We start from the raw sequence: 19,900 nt of genomic DNA on the forward strand, positions 1-19,900 counted from the left end.
CTCCTCCTCTTCAACTTTCAAACTTTCAAGGTAAGTGCTTCGTAAGGTAGATGAATGTGGAAGGTCACCGGACCCTAAAAATAAAAAAAAATATTTATTTTCTCCATTTGTATTGATTTCGCACATTCTGAACTAAACTTTTGAAAAATAATCCTGTTTCCATGTGTTTTGATACTAGCACTACATACTTCTCTTGTGAAATTTAAAGGCCCCGTATTTACCTTGCACATTAATAAATTATGGAAATACCAGAGATGAAATATAGAAAAAAGATAAGTAGTTTTTATTATTAGCAAGTATGAAATAATGACCAGTTGGTGTTATTTTAAAGACTTAAGTGATTTGAGAATATTTTGCATGTGACAGAATGATAACAAGTAGCAGTAAAGTTTAAATTACCTACAATTGGGTTGTTAGCAAACTCAAAAAAAAAAATAAAAATGCAAAATACATGAAAAATTTTTATTGTGGTAACGAGGCACTTCTACTTAACTTACCTGGAATGTATTCATTCATCCAAGATCGCAGTCCTGGATGGTCCAGTTTTTCAAGCGGGATGTTTGCTTGCACGAAAGCCCGCACTGTGTCTTTCGCTAATTTAGTTTTTTCGGCCTTGAGTTTTTTGTTCATAGACACATTTTCAACAATTGTTATCTGTCTTTTCACTCCGTTGCCACCATTATCCTTGTTGACTTTGTGCGAAGACCTTTGTTTACAATGTTTTTCGCAGCTATCCTTCCTTTTCCAGTCAACTGTTACATTGCAGTACTTGCACATCATAACTTTTTTATGTTTGTCAAACACATAAAACCCTTCACTTTCATACTCCCGTGCCCTTTCAAATACACTTAAAACCTTTGGCATGTTTATGCACAATTTTTACTGACAACGAAACGTTTGTTTAGGAGTTAGTCAAGATAATTTACGTTTAGGTTGTGTTACGTTATATTAGGTTATGTTACGATTTTTTTTAATATTCTGCGGTAGCACAACAACCAGTTGGCAAACACGTTTAATTTTTTTACATCCCGTGAACAGGGACAACAAAGGTAACAACTCGCGGGCTGTTCTGTTTGGTATACACGCCCGTAAAAAGTTCTGTTCCAACCAATACCATTCCTCCGTGATTTTTGTTATTCTTTTGTCTGGAAAGCTGTTCCCATTTGTGTACAGTCCGCTACATCGAGTATCGTATCGATGTACGGAAGTTATTTCATGCACTGCTAATAATTTTAACGTATTTTCGAATTAAATTAGGTAGGCATTTCGCAATTTCGTTACCAAGTAGCCAATTTCGCGCCTTGACGGTATATTTCGCGGTGGTAATAAGATTTCGCGAAAACGAAATGTGTATAGGTGTGCTGTGGATAGGTTAAGTTCACTTTTAGATACAGTACAGATAATTGAAAGGGGTTTTACAAAAATTTCGCGATTTCGCATTCACCATTTTTCACTGCCCCTAATTATGAGTGATCAAGCACGTACAGTTAACGGCAGCTGAATGGGCAGACGTTGCTTTTGAGTGAATTCTCTACCACTGGCTAGACTTGAGTTCACGACCCAGTTTAGGCCAGGCGACAACGGTACAGCACGGCGGCATACGCGTGGACGTAAAAACATTTGGTCCTTTACACTCCATAGCCACAATTTAACTTGCCATAGCTGATGTTTGTACAACAGCCGATAGTGTAGACAGACATGCGTGTGCATCTCTTCCCCCCTTGTTTGGCTAACTGTATCCCACGGCACATCTTTTGTTTACAGAAGTTAAAACGGACTTCTTGGCGTCGTGCTGGACTTTTTTTTTTTTGCCTGCCGAGATTTCATGCTAACTGAAATTTACAGACGTGCTATTCAAGACTGGGGCAGTAAAATTCACATCGCGCTAAATGAATCCATGCAATCTGAAGACGTGTTAAGTAAGGGATATGTGTATTTAAAATGAAGTTAATGGAAACCCCAGAAATTAAAGCCAAAGCTTAACCAACTGTGAGAAAAAGTCAGTAGATCTGTGCACAAATACTAAATGGCTTGTTCCCTACATTATTTTAAAAGTTGTGCAATATATCTAAATAAAAACAGTAGATATGGTGGCACTTGCCACCACACCATTATCCTAGCTTTAAATGATGCTTAGTTTTTTTTTTGTATGGGAAACAAAGTGTACATTGCCGTGAGCTGGTGGGTTTTCTTGGGTTTATTCCATTTTCCCCATCTTTGCATTCCATCAATACTCCATTCTCATATCATCACTCCTTTCTGTCTGTAATTACAGCAATGACAATAAGATGTAGGCAGACACTTTTAGTTGTACAAACAATAAATTTACAATTATAGCCACAAAGTCCCCTGCATATGTAGTAGTAGAATCTAAATAATGGGTAGTGTTTTGGGGATATACTAATAGAGTTAGTGTAACACTAAGGAGCTTTTTATACACAGGCAATTCACTTAAAACCTTTCTTTGTATATCTATACAATTTTGTTTCTAAATGAGACTCACACTTATTGGTCTTAAAAGTCTAAAACCATTGAGCTGGTGGCGGGGTTACCAGACTTCAGATTTGAACTTTGCACTTTGTCTCAACGAGCTTCGCCTGACCAAGAGACACTCCCACTCCTCTTCCCCTACCTTTTGTTTACTCCCCTTAGTGAGGGTTGCTTAGCGACGATTTCCGCTCACACCTGCACAGTTTGCTATGAGTTAGCAAACATTTCTTCATTATATAGTTTGACAGTACGCCATTTTCAGGTGCAAGAGGCAGATCTGAAAGTCGATCGTGGCAATCACAAGGGAAGGATGGATCCACTTCAACAAAATGTGAGCAGTCACCATCCATGACTATGGTGGGAAAGTTACAATTAGCATATTCTTGCTCCCGCACCCACCGGAAGTTGCCGACCGGAAGCTTGCCCAACATTGTGTAAGCGTAGATGGAGTTCACATCGAAATAGCATTTGTAAGACTCGGGGAGACTGATATCAAACTTGGTCATGTAATTATCATTAGCCTTTGTTTAGCGGTGACTAACATTGCTGATGCCACCACACACGGCACTCTCCAAAAAGAGGTACGTGTAGGGGTCTGTAATTAACTCCAGATACACGCCAGACTTGCTCAAAAGACCGTCCCATGGAAGTGAGGGTGCCGTAATATAATGCACTGGATCAAGATTATAAATCTATGCAAATAGATCGAAAATTTTCAAAGATTTTTGTCCAAAATACACATGTCTACCTCGAGATACTGCATTATAGTCACCTAGAGTACTGCAGTGAAAAACATTCGAGGCAGATGGCATGAGCGTAGTATCTCTCACTCATGTCAGTCTCTTTGAGGTCATTGTTAAATGACTCACTAGGGGGAAGCAAGGAAGTCTGAATTTCTTATATGGAATTCATAATCTCATAATGGAAGACCCCTTCCCTATAAACCAGAGGAAACTGTGCGTCATCTGGAAACCAAGCTTGAGTTCGGCTCAGCTGAGCTGGCGAGATAAAGCAGGCTATAGTCACCAATGTAGAACCCAAAAATTTAAATGAGTTGATAAATCAAAGATGCACAGTGCGAGTTCCTCCTCTTGCATCATTGCCAGCAATTGGTATGTACTTACACACAGGACCTTAACCTCGCTGGGGTTCTCGACAAACTCAGAACCATTCGGCCACGCAACATAACATTTGGCCAACGTCCTTATCAGGAAGTGAGCATCGTGGTTTTGAAGATTATAGAAAATGGCTTTCAGTTGATTTTTCTGAAGTCGTAATGCCAGGTTACACTTTGAGTGTGACATACCCACAAATGTCACCAGTCGGGTGGTCGTGGTCCAAAACTGATTTCTTACCTAGCAACTTCTTGCAAATATAGCAGTATGTCTGACTGGCCAGCTGTGCAGTAACAGCTGTAGTCTGTAGTTTCATCGGAACTGTCTTGCTGTAAATTGCGAAAACCCACTTTATCATTTCAATCAAGGTCGAGACCATCTTGGCTACACAGTTCTTGCCTTCAGTGTGCACTTATCTATTAAGTGAGGCATCATAGGAACACACTAGGAGAATGTTACATACAGAAGGTATGTACTCATCCATAATTGTGGTGTTAGAGCCATTGGACTCTGGAAAGCAGGTAGATACTGGCTTCAAATAAGTTTTGGTACCGCTCGGACACATTCGTGAATTCAATTTACACCTAAAATTTACTTAGCATGACTCAAGTGTTCCTAAAAATGTTTGTATTAAAAAATAGTGTATTCTTAAGCATTAGTCTCCATAAATAGCAAGACTAATTTACTTAATGTGTTCCAAAATGTGTAGGGAAATATTCTTTACATAATATAAATGCGTAGAATAACACTCAATGATAAATATGTCACACACAATTTATCTTTATAAGCATACCATAAAATACTTTGTATGAAATACGACATCCTGTAACCATTTACCTATCATCAGTCGGACGTGACCTTCAAGTCACATCATGTGCCTTTCCAGGAACTTTCCAAACTATCCTTTACTGGCAGTGAAACAGATATTACTGTCCAGATATTTACATTTTAATTTATAAAAAATTAAAGTGCTTATTCACATTGCCACTTGGTTCAGACCAGTCCTGTCAGGCATGTGATTTATTTTTCTTTGCACTTTTCGTTTGGATACCTTTTCCACGTGACTCATCTGTTCATTTCTGTACCGATATCTAATGTCAAATATATTCCAGCTAGTACAACCAAAAGCATCAGACTTAAATAAATGTTTGATAGAGTTCTTATTTCATACAATTGTGCGCACATTTGACTTGCTTAAAACTAAAGTGTGACCAACATAAGTGTGGCCTTCATGACATTCTGCACGCCATTACACTTCTAGTTTTGTCTCAAATACTTGAACAGAGCACAATGCGTTACACTCTTACTTGGAAGCCATGATTCTAATGAGATTTCAACTGCAGGTGCTTGCACATGTACTGTCACCAGCAGAAAAAATGGGCAGATGTTGCTTCAAGTTTGTGCATGCAAGTTCGCTGCCACTGGCTACACTGGAGTTCATCATGGCCCGGTCTGTGGTTGAGCGACAACGGTACGGCCCTGCGGCATACGTGCGGACATAAAAACAATTGGTCCTTTACATTCATTAGCCGCAACTTAACTTGCCATAGGTGATATTTGTACAACAGTCAATAGTGTAGTTCACCTGCGTGTGCATCTCTTCCCCCCTCATATAGCTAACTGTTTGCCATGACACATCTGTTGTTTACCGAGTTGAAGCAGACTTCGTGCTGTCATGCCAGAGGTTTTTTTTGTGCCTGTGGCAATTTCATGCTAACTGAAACTTACAGATGTGCTATTCAAGACTGGGGCAGTAAAATTAACATTGCGCTAAATGAATTCATGTAATTTGAAGATGTGCTATGTGAGGGATTGGTATATTTGCTCTCTTCAATCAGGAGCTCTAAGCGCACCACCGAGTGTTGGCGGCACAAAAAATTCTGAGTGTTCAACTTATCCTCAGTACAAAAGTACTGAAGACAATGGTGTCATTGCCTTCTTATTCTGACGACATGAGAGTTGAGAATAAAGCAAATAGGACATACTCTTAATGTGTACGAAATGGAGATGAGCTGGGTTGTCTGCTGAACGAATAGCCAATACATTTATATGTTGATCATGCACAGAAGCAATGCACACTGGTGTGACAGTCACACCAGTAGGGGAGTGGCAAGCCTTGGTAATAATAGCCCCTTGTTTGTGTAAACAGGCATAGACATTCACTGATATACTATTACGTCTCTCAAAGATTGCAACCTGATGCAATGTCGTGGGGAAAGTCATGCCTGTCGTGTAAAAAGCCACAAATGGAATCGGATACGACACGGCATGTTCACTATGTCTGGCTGTCGATATTACACCTGCCATGACAACTTACAGGAAACATGTCTCCCAACATTACTCAATGTTAACAAAAGCTTTGCGATTGGTTATAAATGCAGGCAATTTTTAAGAGGGGCACCACCAAGTATGGTCTGTACACTGACTGACACTTGAATTTTAAAATGAATAATACATCTGACCATCCACCCAAAGCCTCTCACTGCAAATTCATGCGGTCCTTGAGAGCATTGCTGCTACATCGTCACTCATAAAAATAGGGGTGACATTGGTGGAGAAGTGAAATGTTTCATCTATAGGACCCTCATCTGTTCCCTCCCGGGTAAACTTCGCAGAGAGGATCTAATAAATTTTTAAAGTGCAAACTATAACGCTGATTAAATCCAAAACTGTTTCACTTCAACTAGGGAGGTAAAGTATCAATTCGCAGATTGGGGCCACCAGTATTATTCACTATTCTGGCATAGATTATGCCAGTGAATGCCAAATCCATCATGATGGGCTGCAAGGAGGCAAAATAGGCTTCAATGAGTCAACAACCCCAGACCCCAATGAAACATTAGGTGTTTCAATACAGTCGAAAGTCGATGCCTCGCTCTCATTGATACGCACACACTTGCTAGGGTAGGGATAAGACCAACGACCTAGAGATATAGTGACTGCTAGTGAGAGGCCATATTTGATTCCAATTGACCATCGCCGGCAGCCATATTGATGATGCACTTTGACAGTTTGGTGGGCAAAACAGTGTTTTAATAGCTATCATTGCCGGCATAAAAGAGGCACCCTGAGCAGATTACGCTTGTATTAATGTTAATTGTATAAAGTTGACGGAATAAATGACCAAATGATGTTTTGAAGTGATTGATGATTTGGGTTATAAGACACTTTTGTTCAGGGTTAGTTAAAAACTTTTAGAAAATGCCCATTTCTAATGTGGCATTCAGTTACATGAACAGAGGATCGCGTGGCAATGGACTTCTTGAATAATTTTCCGCAATTAAAGCTGTATGTACAGAATTATATAGTTTGCCTGCAAAATATTGAGACAAAATTATTTTAGGAGTTCTTGTTATATTATTTTTCAGATGTTTGTTTACGTTAAGAATCTACGAATGTATTACAGCTCTTTACAAACAACAATATTGCTACTCCAACAGTAATCAAAACAACAATGATTGATTTCGGCTTTATGTTCGTAGTTAAGCTTTATTTAAGTACTTGTATATGTGTTGAAAATTAGGGATTTGTAATATGAATGATGTGACAAGCGCTTAGAGGTGAATGGTCGCGAGGTTATTTACTCACACAAACGTGCAGTAAACTTTATTTTGCTATACATTACTGTAAGTTAATAGCTGTTAACAAATTTCAACACCTAAGTAATATTTTTTTGAAGTTTTAAGATCTACAGTTACTTTTTTTCTGTAAAAGCTGCATTTTAATATGCACTAACACAACTACTTAGAAGTAGGTAGTGGATGTCAGAAACAGGGGTGTAGATTCAGAGAAAAGAAATATAATAATCTATCATTTCCATTGACAAAAGGAAAGACATTAAAAGCAAAACAGTAGGAAAAGTGGTTCTCCCCCCCCCCCCCCCCCCCCCACCCTTCCCCTTCTTTATCATTTCCAAAATACATTTCTGCGAATGCTTCTGTTCAGAACTACCTTGTCATGGTTACAACCAATTAGTCGTTGGTAGAATATTGAAGTACATTAAACTGTCAGCAAAGAAACATTCAATTCCAAAATGTTTACTGAATTATAGATACTGCCCAATGGGATTACAATTGGGAATGGAAGATAAATTACTCTCTTTGAAGTATTTACAACAATTTAATTGTGGCAAGAGGAACTGTTTTGTTGTAATACTTGTAACCTTCTTAAAATAAAATCACATAAATAAACACTGTTGATAATATTGTTAACACTGTCACAAAATTTTGAAATATCTACCTAAATGCTAGTATTACACTAAAAAATATATTTAAAAAGTTATACAGGAAATGAGGTTAAAAATTATGTATCGCATATCCGTGATGATTATGTACATCAAAAGTTTCTAGAAAAAAAGAAAACTTGTGATATAACAATGAATTATGAGTGTAAAAAAAAGCTGAATACAAAAGAAAACATTTCCACAAGACCTGACACAATTTGTTTGTATTGTGATATTGAAGTTTTTATTATATCCAGGATCTTTCAACATACTAAATTAAAACAGCAAGAATCATATGCCATAGAATCAATGTATACAGGATCATGATATCACGTTGAAAAGATAAACTTAAATATGTGATATGGAACAATTACCACATTTAGTACCGTACTTCTTGAGACCTGTTTCATCTGTGATTGTAAAAACCAGTGCATTTCTACAGACATGTTTCGATAAGTCACCAGGCAAAGATATTATTTACCATTAATTTTTTGCTCATGCAAATTACACATCTTTGATTTACATTTCTAAATTACATATAGTGGATTTTTTCTGAATAAAGTAACAATTTTTTTTTTTTTGCATTCTTACTTGTTTTCCAATTATTCTCTAAGAGGGCATTGTGATACCTTAAATAGTTTACCATTTTAACAAGTGGTTAAGGTAGGTTCATTAAATAATACTCGGAAATCATGCACATGGTAGATTAGGTTATTTTATGCAGTTTTTTTGGACATACACCATTGCAATTTTGCACTGTTTGTTATGGAAAAATTTCAAAAATCAGAAATAAAATATGAAGATAAAAAATTCACAGAAAACAAGACTGAATCAGCTGAAGTCAGACAAACGGAACAAACGATGAAACTAAACAAGTATTATGACAACGCAACGATGACAGCATGGACAAAAATTTTGATTTTTGATTTTCGGTATTTTTCCGTAACAAACAGTGCAAAACTGCAATGGCGTGTGTCTGAAAAAACTGCATTAAATCAAAATTCCCCATTGCATGAATCATTTAAAGAACATATAGATTAGGTTATGTCAGCCATATTAATAATACTATGATATTGTGTGAACTGTTAATTAGGTTCAATTAGCATATTAATAATACCTACTTCGTAATTGTGTGAATGATTGGTTTTGTTAGGTTAGCTACATTAAGAACATTATAATTTAGTAAGGATGGTTGGTTAGGTTAAGCTTGCAACATTTTACATTTGCGATTCCTACGCAAACAATTAAATGATTTTACATGTTTTTTAAGGTAGCTTACCTAACCTAACCAATGATCTACATAACGTTAAGTATTTTTAATGTAGCTAATTATAATCATTCAACTTTCCTACTACTTTAAAGTGTTTTAATGTAAATAACCTACACCAAACAACTATTCTCTTGATATCACAAATTCATTTTTTTTTTACTTCAGAAAAAAGTATTACGAAAGGCAGTATTAAAGTCTATTTTCTGTTAGGAGTTAGTTCTTTTTCTTTATGTGGCTGAAATTTCAAATGTTTCTTAACAGAGATGTACCAATGTTTATAGAATGTTTGAGGGAAATTAAATTCTACTGATCCCTGTTTGTTTTTTATTAGTTCAATTGTAATTAGTTCTTAAAATTAATTTCTATAAATGTTTCAGTTCTAAAGATTTGAAGTGAATCTGCACAGAGTTTTCAGTCTCTAATTTACATCAGAGGTGTTGTTTTTTCTTGAAAGGGTGAACTAGCCGGAAAACCTATTAGTACCTGATTAAGACATTGAAAAAAGGATAATGATTTGAAACATGTTGTAAATGTCAAAAGCGGATCTTCCATTGAATGTTGCCCCATTATCAATTTTTTCGCAGATATTTTTTATTTTACTAAATGTGGATAGGTAATACAAGTCGAGACACTTCTAAGTTGGAGCGAAACCTACTAAACTTATAGTTACTGGCTACTGCGCCAGCATGCCTTCAGGCAAACAATGGCTGTGGGTGCTTTGCAGGGTTATGTTTCATCCTCAGGTGCTCGATGGTGAAAAGTATGGACAGTTGGTTTCTATGGACTTGCTGTTGTCATTGTCAAGGCTGACAGCAGATAGCAGAGTAACAGGGCTTTTGCTGTCGAGGAGACACCACAGCAGGCATCATCGGCAGTTCTTGTATGTGCAGCAGAACAGGGCACGAGATCCCAAGCATAGTCTTCGTGCATGTACACTAGGAAGCCTGGGTTACAAGAGATTTCGTTTGAAAGCTAATGTTTGTCCCGTGGGAATGTGGTGCACAATGATGTTCAAAACCAGATTTAATTTGTTTTGATCAACCATCCTGTGTTGCATAAGCTGTATCCACAGAGTGATAACCCCCCTTTAGGCCAGGTGACAACACCAGTGCTCCCAAACATCCTAAATCATTCTTTTTTGAGGGTATAGTGCAGAGCCGATTCATTTGATGTTGTCAACGATGAAAACTTATGTAGATTCAAGCATCAATTTTCCTGCAAGAATAATTTAGTCAGATGCTATTGATTTAGAATGTTATTGTTTCAATGCTAGGTAAGTGTCATAAATGTTTAATGTAAAAAAATATATTTTAAGGTCTGCTGAGTTTACTGTGGTTCTTGTAACATAAGTTTCATGAATCAGCCATCACGAAATGTTTTAATTCATATTATGAAAAATATATATATTTTAATTTTTGGTGCTGGCCAACACTTTGTCGACATTTACTGACCAGCTTCGTGAAGGGTAGGTTTGGTAACGGAAGTTAAGGAATGGTTAGTTTGTCGATAATAGTTTGGACATAAATAATTTTTAATTTACAAAATGGCTTGAACACCAAAATATCTAATTTAATTTATAGCAACTCAACAGCCAATACTCTAAAGAAAGTAAACTGATTTAAGAATTTAATTTAATTTTTATGGCACAGCTAGAAAAACTTAAAACATAATTTAAACTGTTTTGGAGTCAGAATTTTACTGGAAATTATTTATGAATTAAGTGTGGAAATGAAAGTTTGACATGGGGTTTCTGCAGGTAAACATTGGCCAAATGCTTCTAAAAGCAAGGGTTCATCTTTAACAGCCTTCTGATAGTCCTTAAAAGACACTTTGCCATCATGGTCACTGTCTAACTTCCGAAGAGCCATTTCAACCAGATCTTTGACACCTTCGTCGGGATCTTCATCCTGTGGCTGCTTCACGAGGCAGTTCCTGCACACAAAGAGAATAGTTTCTTGGAAAATTACACACCTATGTGTATAACTGTAGCACACAGACAGGTATACATTAAATTGTATTTTTAGACTGATTTTATTTTTATATTATGTTGAGTAGATGGAATAAGGATTGTTAGTGGAATTATTTTTGTGGTTTGAACATTTAGTCTAAACAATGATTACCATGAAAATTTCCCTTTTTACCCCTAAAACATCTCAAAATTTCTATATTTCGATAGAAAATTTTCTTCTTCGAGGAAAAATGTCCCTTTTCGAGGATATATTTACCTTTTATAGGGAAAATTGTCAGTTTTTTATCCCAAATATGACAAAGGGTCTAAAAATCCTAAAAAGAGACTTAAAATCAAATACCACAAGCCTTCCTGTACTACTGGTGGCCGCCATCTTGTTCCACATCTGCTGGTGCCACCATATTTTGTACAAAAACTGTGGTCACCCTATAATGTGCTATTCGTACTCGATGGTGCATAAATTTCAAAGGTCAAGGTCATCCAAGATCCAGTCAAACAGTAAATTAATGAGTAAGATTTGATTTTTTTTTTTTTTTAATTATTCCCAAATTTCTAGGTTAATAATTACACAATTTCTAGATGGCGGCCAAGATGGCCAGATACGATTGTAATAAATACTACTGCACTGTAGCAAGTAAAAATTAAATCAAGATGCTGGCAGCACCCTCTGGCAGTTGATGTGTGTACTACATGATATTAGCACTCCTAGTAGCAAGCATTGAATAGCAGCAACATCATCTCGCAAATGATGCAATTATTCCTTTAAACTAAAATATATATATAGGCTACATTCAAGTCCGAATATATTTTTTTTTATATACTGTGTTTAATTCTCAGTTCTGTTCCTTAATGACATTGTATACTCCTAGATAATCACCAGTTTTATATTATTGGTAGGTAGAGATGATGATGTTCATTATCTGAATATCCATTGTAATTTTAATATCTAGGGCAGGATGTGGTAAGTCTTCTTTCACAATTGCTTCAACTGATTTCGTTACTTTACAATTTTAAAAGTTAAGAGGCAACGGATGTTTGGAGGACTGGATATTATTACACTTAAGTAGACCCAAACTTTTAAAAAAATAAAGCAAAGATTGTGGCTACATACCTTAATTATTACATATGAACGTGATATATTAAAATTATGCATTGAAGTCACCAAGTATTAAATTATCTTAGTAGTTAGTGAGGTTATTTTCTAATGCTTCAAGATATGTTGCATATGTGTTGGAATCATTTGAGGGGATGTAAAAGTTTGCGAGGTTTTAATTTTGATCAGAGTGCTTCAATTCCCGGATGATAGTAGATTTGTATTTGATGGACTGATGGAAATCTATATTTATTAAGTACAATCAAAACACCACCTCCTTTTACCAACATTATGAGTGGAGTTTTTTTCAGATCTAAATATGAGATACTGATCCGTGAAATAGTGAGAATTATTGCTACAATTATTTAACCATGTTTCAGTAAGACAGCTAACATCATACTCAGTGTTGACTAAATATTCTTAAAATTCTGTACCTATATGTAGTTCTCAACCCTCTAACATTTTGGTAATATATTACCCACTCGAAAGCAATATTACCCATTTATATCAACATGTGATTGTTCTAGTTTGTCAATCTGTTAGCCTGCCCGAGCATTTCAGACATATGGATGCCACTGTAACCAAGTAATAATGCTGCTATAATAGCTATTACAGGTGATAGAATTTCCAATATTATTATTGGCTCCAACCACTTTGGGTAGGGGAAGGTGTGCGAATTCTGCGCAGCGGGTATTACTGCGCAGTGAGGTTTCTCGGAATTGACGTACACTGCGTCGGTCTGTATAATGCTGCCACACGGCGGTGACACTGAGGACTTAGTGCGAGGAAGGAGACGCCATTGTGTGAGTTAGTTGGGTTACAACAGTGTGTAGGTTCAGATCGAAATTGTTGTTATTTTCGGCGAAGAATAAACAAAGGTATGGTACAATAGTCGTGTGTTTCTAGTAGTAAATTATATTTGCAACAATAGTTGACCATATATTCTTCCTGTTGAGCACTATAATAACTTTAACTGATCACTTTAAATTTATATTATTGCGAGCCTTAATTATGTTTGTGCTTGGGGTAATTCTACGCGGAGATGTAGTGTAATAATGCGCAAGTGCGCAGAATTGCCCTCAATGTTTTCAATTGATAGGGCTTAGTTTTATTTGTTTCAGGTAAATAGTGCGTGTTTTAGGTTCCCAATGCATTTAAATATTGCTTTCAATTAATGTAAATTTACTTTTTAGTGATTTAATGGCATGTCTTTCATACAACACGCTGATCCTATTCTGTTGATCCTGGACAATCACTCTAGCCACATTTCAGTTATAATCTAGAACTTCTGTAGGGAAAATGGCATCGTCCTTTTATCTCTGCCATCCCATACAACTCACAGACTTCAACCTCTTGATTTAACGTTCTTCAGTCCGCTAAAAGCAGCCTTCTACAGAGATTGTTCTCATTTTTTGAAATCAAAAAGTAGGCTTACTTCCCAAAATGAAGCAGGCAGGAAAATAACCCAGTATGAACTCACCGAATTGTTTAACCGATCATATTTAAAAGTTGCAACTATGGAAAAGGGGTTTCTGGATTTTCAGCAGTTGGAGATCACCCATTAACCCTGATAAGCATTTGAACATGGAGTTTGAAGCCTGTGGTAAAGAAACTGAAATCGAAGTCGGCTAGGCTGAAGAGAACGAAGAGCAGAATAACACAAACAGAAGCGAAAGAACAAGGGATGCTGGACCTAGTCAGATACCTACAAAAGTGGCAGAAATTTCAGACATGTCATCTTCCGAGAAAAGTGATCGTGTTTATGTAACTTTTATCTGTACACCTAGCCAGACAGGAAAAGAACGCAGGTCTACGGAAGGAAATGTCCAACAAGTGAAGGTGGCAGACATTTCACCTTTGCCTGATCCCTCAAAGAATGCTGTATCCCTTAGCATAATAAACCAAAAGAGCCTAAATCAAGAAAACAAAAGTCAGAAGTCTTAACTGGAACACCTATGAAAGAAAAACTTGAAGAGATTGAGAAAGAAAGAGAAAATAATAAAAGGAAGAAGGAAGCTAAAATCCAAACAAGTAGTAGGTCTAGGCCTAACAAAGCAGACAAGAAAAACACGAAGCTAACACGCAAAAGATGCAAGAGACAACTAACGTTATCAGAGAGTGAGTCTGAGACCGAATTAATCATCGAGAAGGATTTGTGTAATGACATCAATAATGATAACATTGAGCCTTTGAATCTAGATGTGTGTTCAATTTGTGACGAATTTGGCCGCGATAATGAATTGTGGTACAGGTATGTGAAGTGTGGTGGGTGGACACATGAAGAATGTAGGGGCTGGGATTCACCAACAGACTACAAATGCGATTTATGTCAAAGAATAACAAAATGTGTGTCACCTTAGTTTTTAATTTTTTTTTAACATAAATGATAAGGTAACTCAAACTTATTAGTGATGTTTTTATGTCTTGTATTAAAAATACTAACCCAAATATTCAATTTCGGAGACTTTATTGTTATCATCAACTCGTGTGTTTCTTGTGTCTATTTGATTGTTTAATATTTGGTGGTAATTGAATTTATTTTCGTTTATTTGAATCATCCAATTTTAAAACATTACTATCAATATGTTAGTTAACTTTGATCTGTTTGGTGTTTTAGTTTAAAATAACTAATTATGCACTAATATTTGGGTATTTTTTTTCATATTTTATTGGTTAGGTCTATAATTAGTGATGCGCACAATTACCCAGTATACAGCGCAGAATTACCCGACTGGGTGTGGTAATACTGCGCAGTGCAGCATTTCATTTTAAAATTTATATGACTTTTGGTTATTATGTTAGCGCTTCGAATCATTACAATGAATGAAGATTATGATACAAACAAACACCCTTAAAAAAACATTTCACCTGAATACATTATTTACGTATCTTAGATACGTCCCAAGTTAAGTGCGCAGAATTCGCCCACCTTCCCCTATGCATAAGCAGTGCTTATTAATTTTAGTTATTCCAAAGATTTGAGTTTTAGGTTTCCATAATGGCTAATGCGTGACTCTTGTGATGATAAGTGTATTCTATTCCGAAACCTAGGCATGATAAAAATTTATGAGGAATGAGATGATACCCAAGTGACCTTTTAGTTCCTTGCCGTAGTCATAAGGCAAATACTAGTGGGAGAAGGGTTGAAGATTTTTTGAACATAACTTGCATTGATAAAATATTTTCTGAGAAATTTGGGTAGAAATATTAGTTTTTCAACATGAGCCGTCTTCCCACCAACATCTTCCTCCCCTCCTTTTTTACAAAGCTTTTGGTTCCACCAATAAAAAGTTCTTTATCACTCACTCTCGCACCATGCCACTGTATGAGGAACAAGACTAGTGGTGGGCTGACAACACACTTGCTAACAAAATAAACATATTTGCAGCTGTAAATAAGAAAAAGATGAAATTATCTCTTGTACACAAAAACATATTCTTGCTTTTGGATCTAGGTCAACTTTAAAAATAAAAACCCTCCTACATTGTCCATAAGTTAATACGGCTCAAGAAAACTGCATCAAATATCCATAATTTTGAATATCCAAATGATGTGTGCAAACGAAAATTGGGGGTGACATCCATTCACATAAGAGATTACCCCACGATTTATTTCCGCCAAATTTACGAACAATCGATGGGATATTTCATACATGTGCCTTTTTAAAAGTAAGAAAAATAAGTAGCTGCCTGCCTGTTAAATAATATGTACCTTAGGAGGTGAAACATTTCGTCTTTTGAAATGTAACCATCATTGTTCAGGTCGTAGACGAGAAAGCAAAATGCTGTACGCTCTTCAAATGTCCCCCTCAGAAACACTGAGAGCCCACAGACCCATTCTTCTAGGCGAATCGTCCCCACGTTACAGCGGTCAAATGCACAGAAGATTCGATCCATCAGCACCTCCTCTGTCACCAAGTCAAAGGTGTTGTGGAGTAGTTCACGGAATACTACACGATCCAATCCCTAAAATAACATGTAAGGAAACATGTTAGGTTTACTTTTACTTAGGCATACATTCACTTAGACATTCCTTCACTTAGACATACCTTCTCTTAGGCATACTTTCACTTCGGCATTTTTTCACTTAGGCATGAAAATAAAATGTTGCAAATAAAAACATTACCACTTTTTCTGCACACTTTAAATGTTTGTGACTTATTATAATAATGGATGGTTTATAGATTAACATCTCAACATCTAGGTCATTAGAGGTGATTAGAGTTGATAAGATAAGAATCTAGCATTAGTGGAATGAATGGCTGTTGTATATGGGAGTATCCTGAGAAAACCCACTAGTTAAAGGCAACGTCTGCCACATTTCCTAGTTACAAAAAGTTAAGGTTTGACTTCGCCGGGAATCGAACTTGGATCGCCTTGAGGGAAAGCGAGTAATTTTGCCACTAAATCTCAGTGTCCCCCTGAATTGTAAAAAGATTCATAATGAGACCATCCCCTAGATTAATTAGTTTTTTTTTTTTTAAATACTGTGCTGATATTTTTGAAGGACCATACACGAAAATAATAACATGAATAAATAATCGTTGAACAATCTTTATCAGCAACTTGAGACCGATTTTGCTTTGTTATGAAATGAAAGTGCAAGCTGGCTTCAAGAATCAGGCGCAGGAATATTAAAATGTGTAAATCATCGAAACGTCTTTGTGTTTGAGAACGGCACTGCTCGTATTGCACGTGTTTCCATCCTCTACTCTTCACGAAATCAAGCTATGGCCGACAATAAAACCCATCTGTCATTCTCCTGATATAGCCTGACAAGAACTCGATATTTGCTTGCCGTGTTCCTTGGAAGTTACGTACCTCATTTCAACAGGCATCAAAAAAAGGAAGGCTATTTTGTGACTCATCTCGTTTACTTGCAGATCGGAGAAGGCAGAATTTTGAAAAGTGGGGGGGGGGGGGGGGGGAGGGTTAATTCTTATTTATGAGGGGAGAGATTCTAAACAATAATATGTATTAATTGTTTCTTTAATTATCATTGGAGAAATATGCATTACAATTGAAACATGTACCAGTTAAACAAAATAAAAATAAGAATGTACATCTTTTTAGGCAAACAGTGTTATTCACTTCAAAGTTACCTTATCCAAAAGCAAAATAAAAATTGATGACAAAACTTTGCATGCTGTCCTTGAGACCATTTAAATTTTAAATAGTCTAATTTTCATACCAAGAGCTTAATTGGAAAATGGGGTGTGGGTCGATTGTCCATGATGCCCAGCTGTTCTATAGTCCCTGATGAAGGCTACCATCCACACAGATCGAGACTTTAAGTAGTAAAACTACGACATTGCAGAGTCATTGGTAGTTAATTTTTTTTTTACCTAACTAAAACTAAGTATGTTGGGGAGGGTACCGGGTTAGCGAGGGAGACTAAGTGCGTCTCAGGCCGAAGCCCATACGCTCTAAACATGCAGGGGTTAGCCATGCAGGAGGGGTAGCATGCATCATATGCTAGGAGGGGGAATGGCCAGCCATGGCAGCGATTGGCGCCATGACTAACTCCCCTCGCTGACTATGCTAGACTAAAACTAGATAAGTTGAGCCCAGGTAAAACCTGCATAGACACAGGGAAAACCCTGGGCTCTGACATGCGGGATGCAAAAGTTTCATGCATTAATACCAAGCAGGATACTTACGGGAAATCAGAAGGATGGATCTGGAAGAAGAGTTGGAAAGTGTAGAAAAGAGTCTACCATGCGGGGGCATTGGTAGCTGGTTGTTAAATATTTTTATATTTAGCCAGGTATATATGATGTGTAGATTAAAGACTTTGATCACAAACTGTTACAACCAAGTATTAATTTAGCCCACATATCATTTTGGCTTGTGGTAAGCTTACACAGTGACTCGAAATACTCTTTCTGTGCAAGTTTTCCATATCAAGACTGATTGAAGCTAGTTTGAAGCTTAACGTCGATAATTATGATACAGACTTGGATTAACAAGCCTGCAATAAGATTGCGTGAGGCTAGCCCAGTTGACTTTTCGTGACAACTTGTCATTCAAGCTTGTGCCTTGCAGTAGCTGGACACATGGAGACAGTAAGCTTGATTCAAGTTTGCATGTTTTTGTAAGCTTGTAAGCGTCTGGTTTTAGCCATGGTTCTTTATATGTCAACATTTGAATATTCTGTCATAAAGTGTTAAATTCCAGTATAAATTTCAATTGTTATTTAGATCCCTAAATTGTGCTATATTAAAGACATTAAAGATGCCAATTTAGATTCACTACATTCGTACGAATCAGCAGTGCAGGCCTACAAGGAATGTAAGAAAATTATCCAATTAATGTGATGTCTTTCGTAAAAAAATCACATTCTTACATTACCCTATACAATATGTTTTGTATATTTACCTATTATATGACTTTAATTGGAAATTCTTTCCAACGATTGTACAAGAATGGGGAAGAAATGTTTACTAAACAAACGTGTGTTGATTTTGGTTTAAGCCAATTATACGTCCCAGACACTTAATAAAACATGACTTACAACGAGAACGAATAGGTGGGACACCACGCCTTCTGAAAGGATACCTAATTATAAAGTAACAGTTAGACTAAACGAGTTTATTTTACACTCATATTTTCATCAAATGAAGGACGGGGATTCCAAGACGAAATATTCAGGTAATAACACAAAAGAACGATTTAACACATAGCAAGCAAGCATATTAAAAAAATGTGCAGTTGTGCAGTCAGGTTTATCTGAAGTTTTACATGAAATGGTTGTTAGTCTTAAATGTTTAAATCTGATTATGGTTACCCCTAGATATCATAGATACGATCATGGGCGTATATAAAGGAGGGGTTCAGGGGGTCCGGACCCCCCCCCCCCCCCAATTAGCATACGACATAATTAAAATTAGCAGAATATTGATGACGGATAATATAATCTGTGCCACAAAATATGAGCACGCGTCACACCAATGAACTACCTATATATGCTACGCGGACACTGCGCCTTGCACATCCCCCCTCCCGACTTCTGCGCACCATTCATACTGCGCATGCGCCGCACCCGCCTCCCGCGCGACGCGCTTACTGCGCATGCGCACAACAGTCGAGTCTCGCGACCTTGATTGAACCACGCGCTATCGCCAGCCAACATGTTTTTTCAAGACATCTTTTGTTGCTATTAAATGTCTACTCTTGAATAAAAATTTATTATGAAACGGTCATCAAACCAAGTATCACTTTTGGATGTTTTTTTTGTTGCAAAAAATGAGAGAGTGAAATCCCACCTTGAAGAAGTAGATGGAGCGGACGCGGGCCCGTCCACAAACATTAACGATGAAGCGAAGAAAGGTAAGTCTTACCGTTGTAGCTATGTACTATTTATCTGTAATTAATAACAGTTAACACCTAAGTATATACAGTGCAACCTAATTTTTATGTTCCTGGGATTAACGAATTCTCGTAATTAACTTTTTTTTTACTTGCATCGTAATTTTCCTTATAATATTAATGCATTATTTTACCGTTTTTACCCTTTCATTGACCATGTGATTACAGAAATTGATGCACGCTTTAAACCACATGAAGAAACAATAGAAGGAATCAAAATGCTTCTGCCTGAGAAGATCAATAAGGACTCCAGGATAAGCGAAAGGCTTAAACAAATAGCACTATTATTTTTAGGAGAAACTGAGGCAAATAATTTTTCAAGCGAGTATGAAATATGGCAGAATCGTTGGGAACATATGGCGAAAAAACCATCC

At 36.8% G+C, this 19,900-nt stretch overlaps 1 protein-coding gene across 1 annotated transcript in view; it reads right to left on the minus strand.

Annotated features, from left to right (window-relative positions):
- Positions 1-8,050: 8,050 nt before the first annotated feature.
- Positions 8,051-19,900, minus strand: part of LOC134528914 (calaxin) — a 36,622-nt gene continuing 24,772 nt past the window's right edge. The window contains exons 4-5 of the mRNA XM_063362581.1: positions 15,871-16,124; positions 8,051-11,029 (exon numbers count right to left, since the gene is read on the minus strand). Of these exons, the coding sequence (XP_063218651.1) occupies positions 10,807-11,029; positions 15,871-16,124 (477 nt within the window). The 3' untranslated portion in view covers positions 8,051-10,806. The remainder of the gene's footprint in view (positions 11,030-15,870; positions 16,125-19,900) is intronic.

This window comes from Bacillus rossius, chromosome 2, assembly GCF_032445375.1.
Source record: "Bacillus rossius redtenbacheri isolate Brsri chromosome 2, Brsri_v3, whole genome shotgun sequence".
In the NCBI taxonomy this organism is placed as follows: Eukaryota; Metazoa; Arthropoda; class Insecta; order Phasmatodea; family Bacillidae; genus Bacillus; species Bacillus rossius.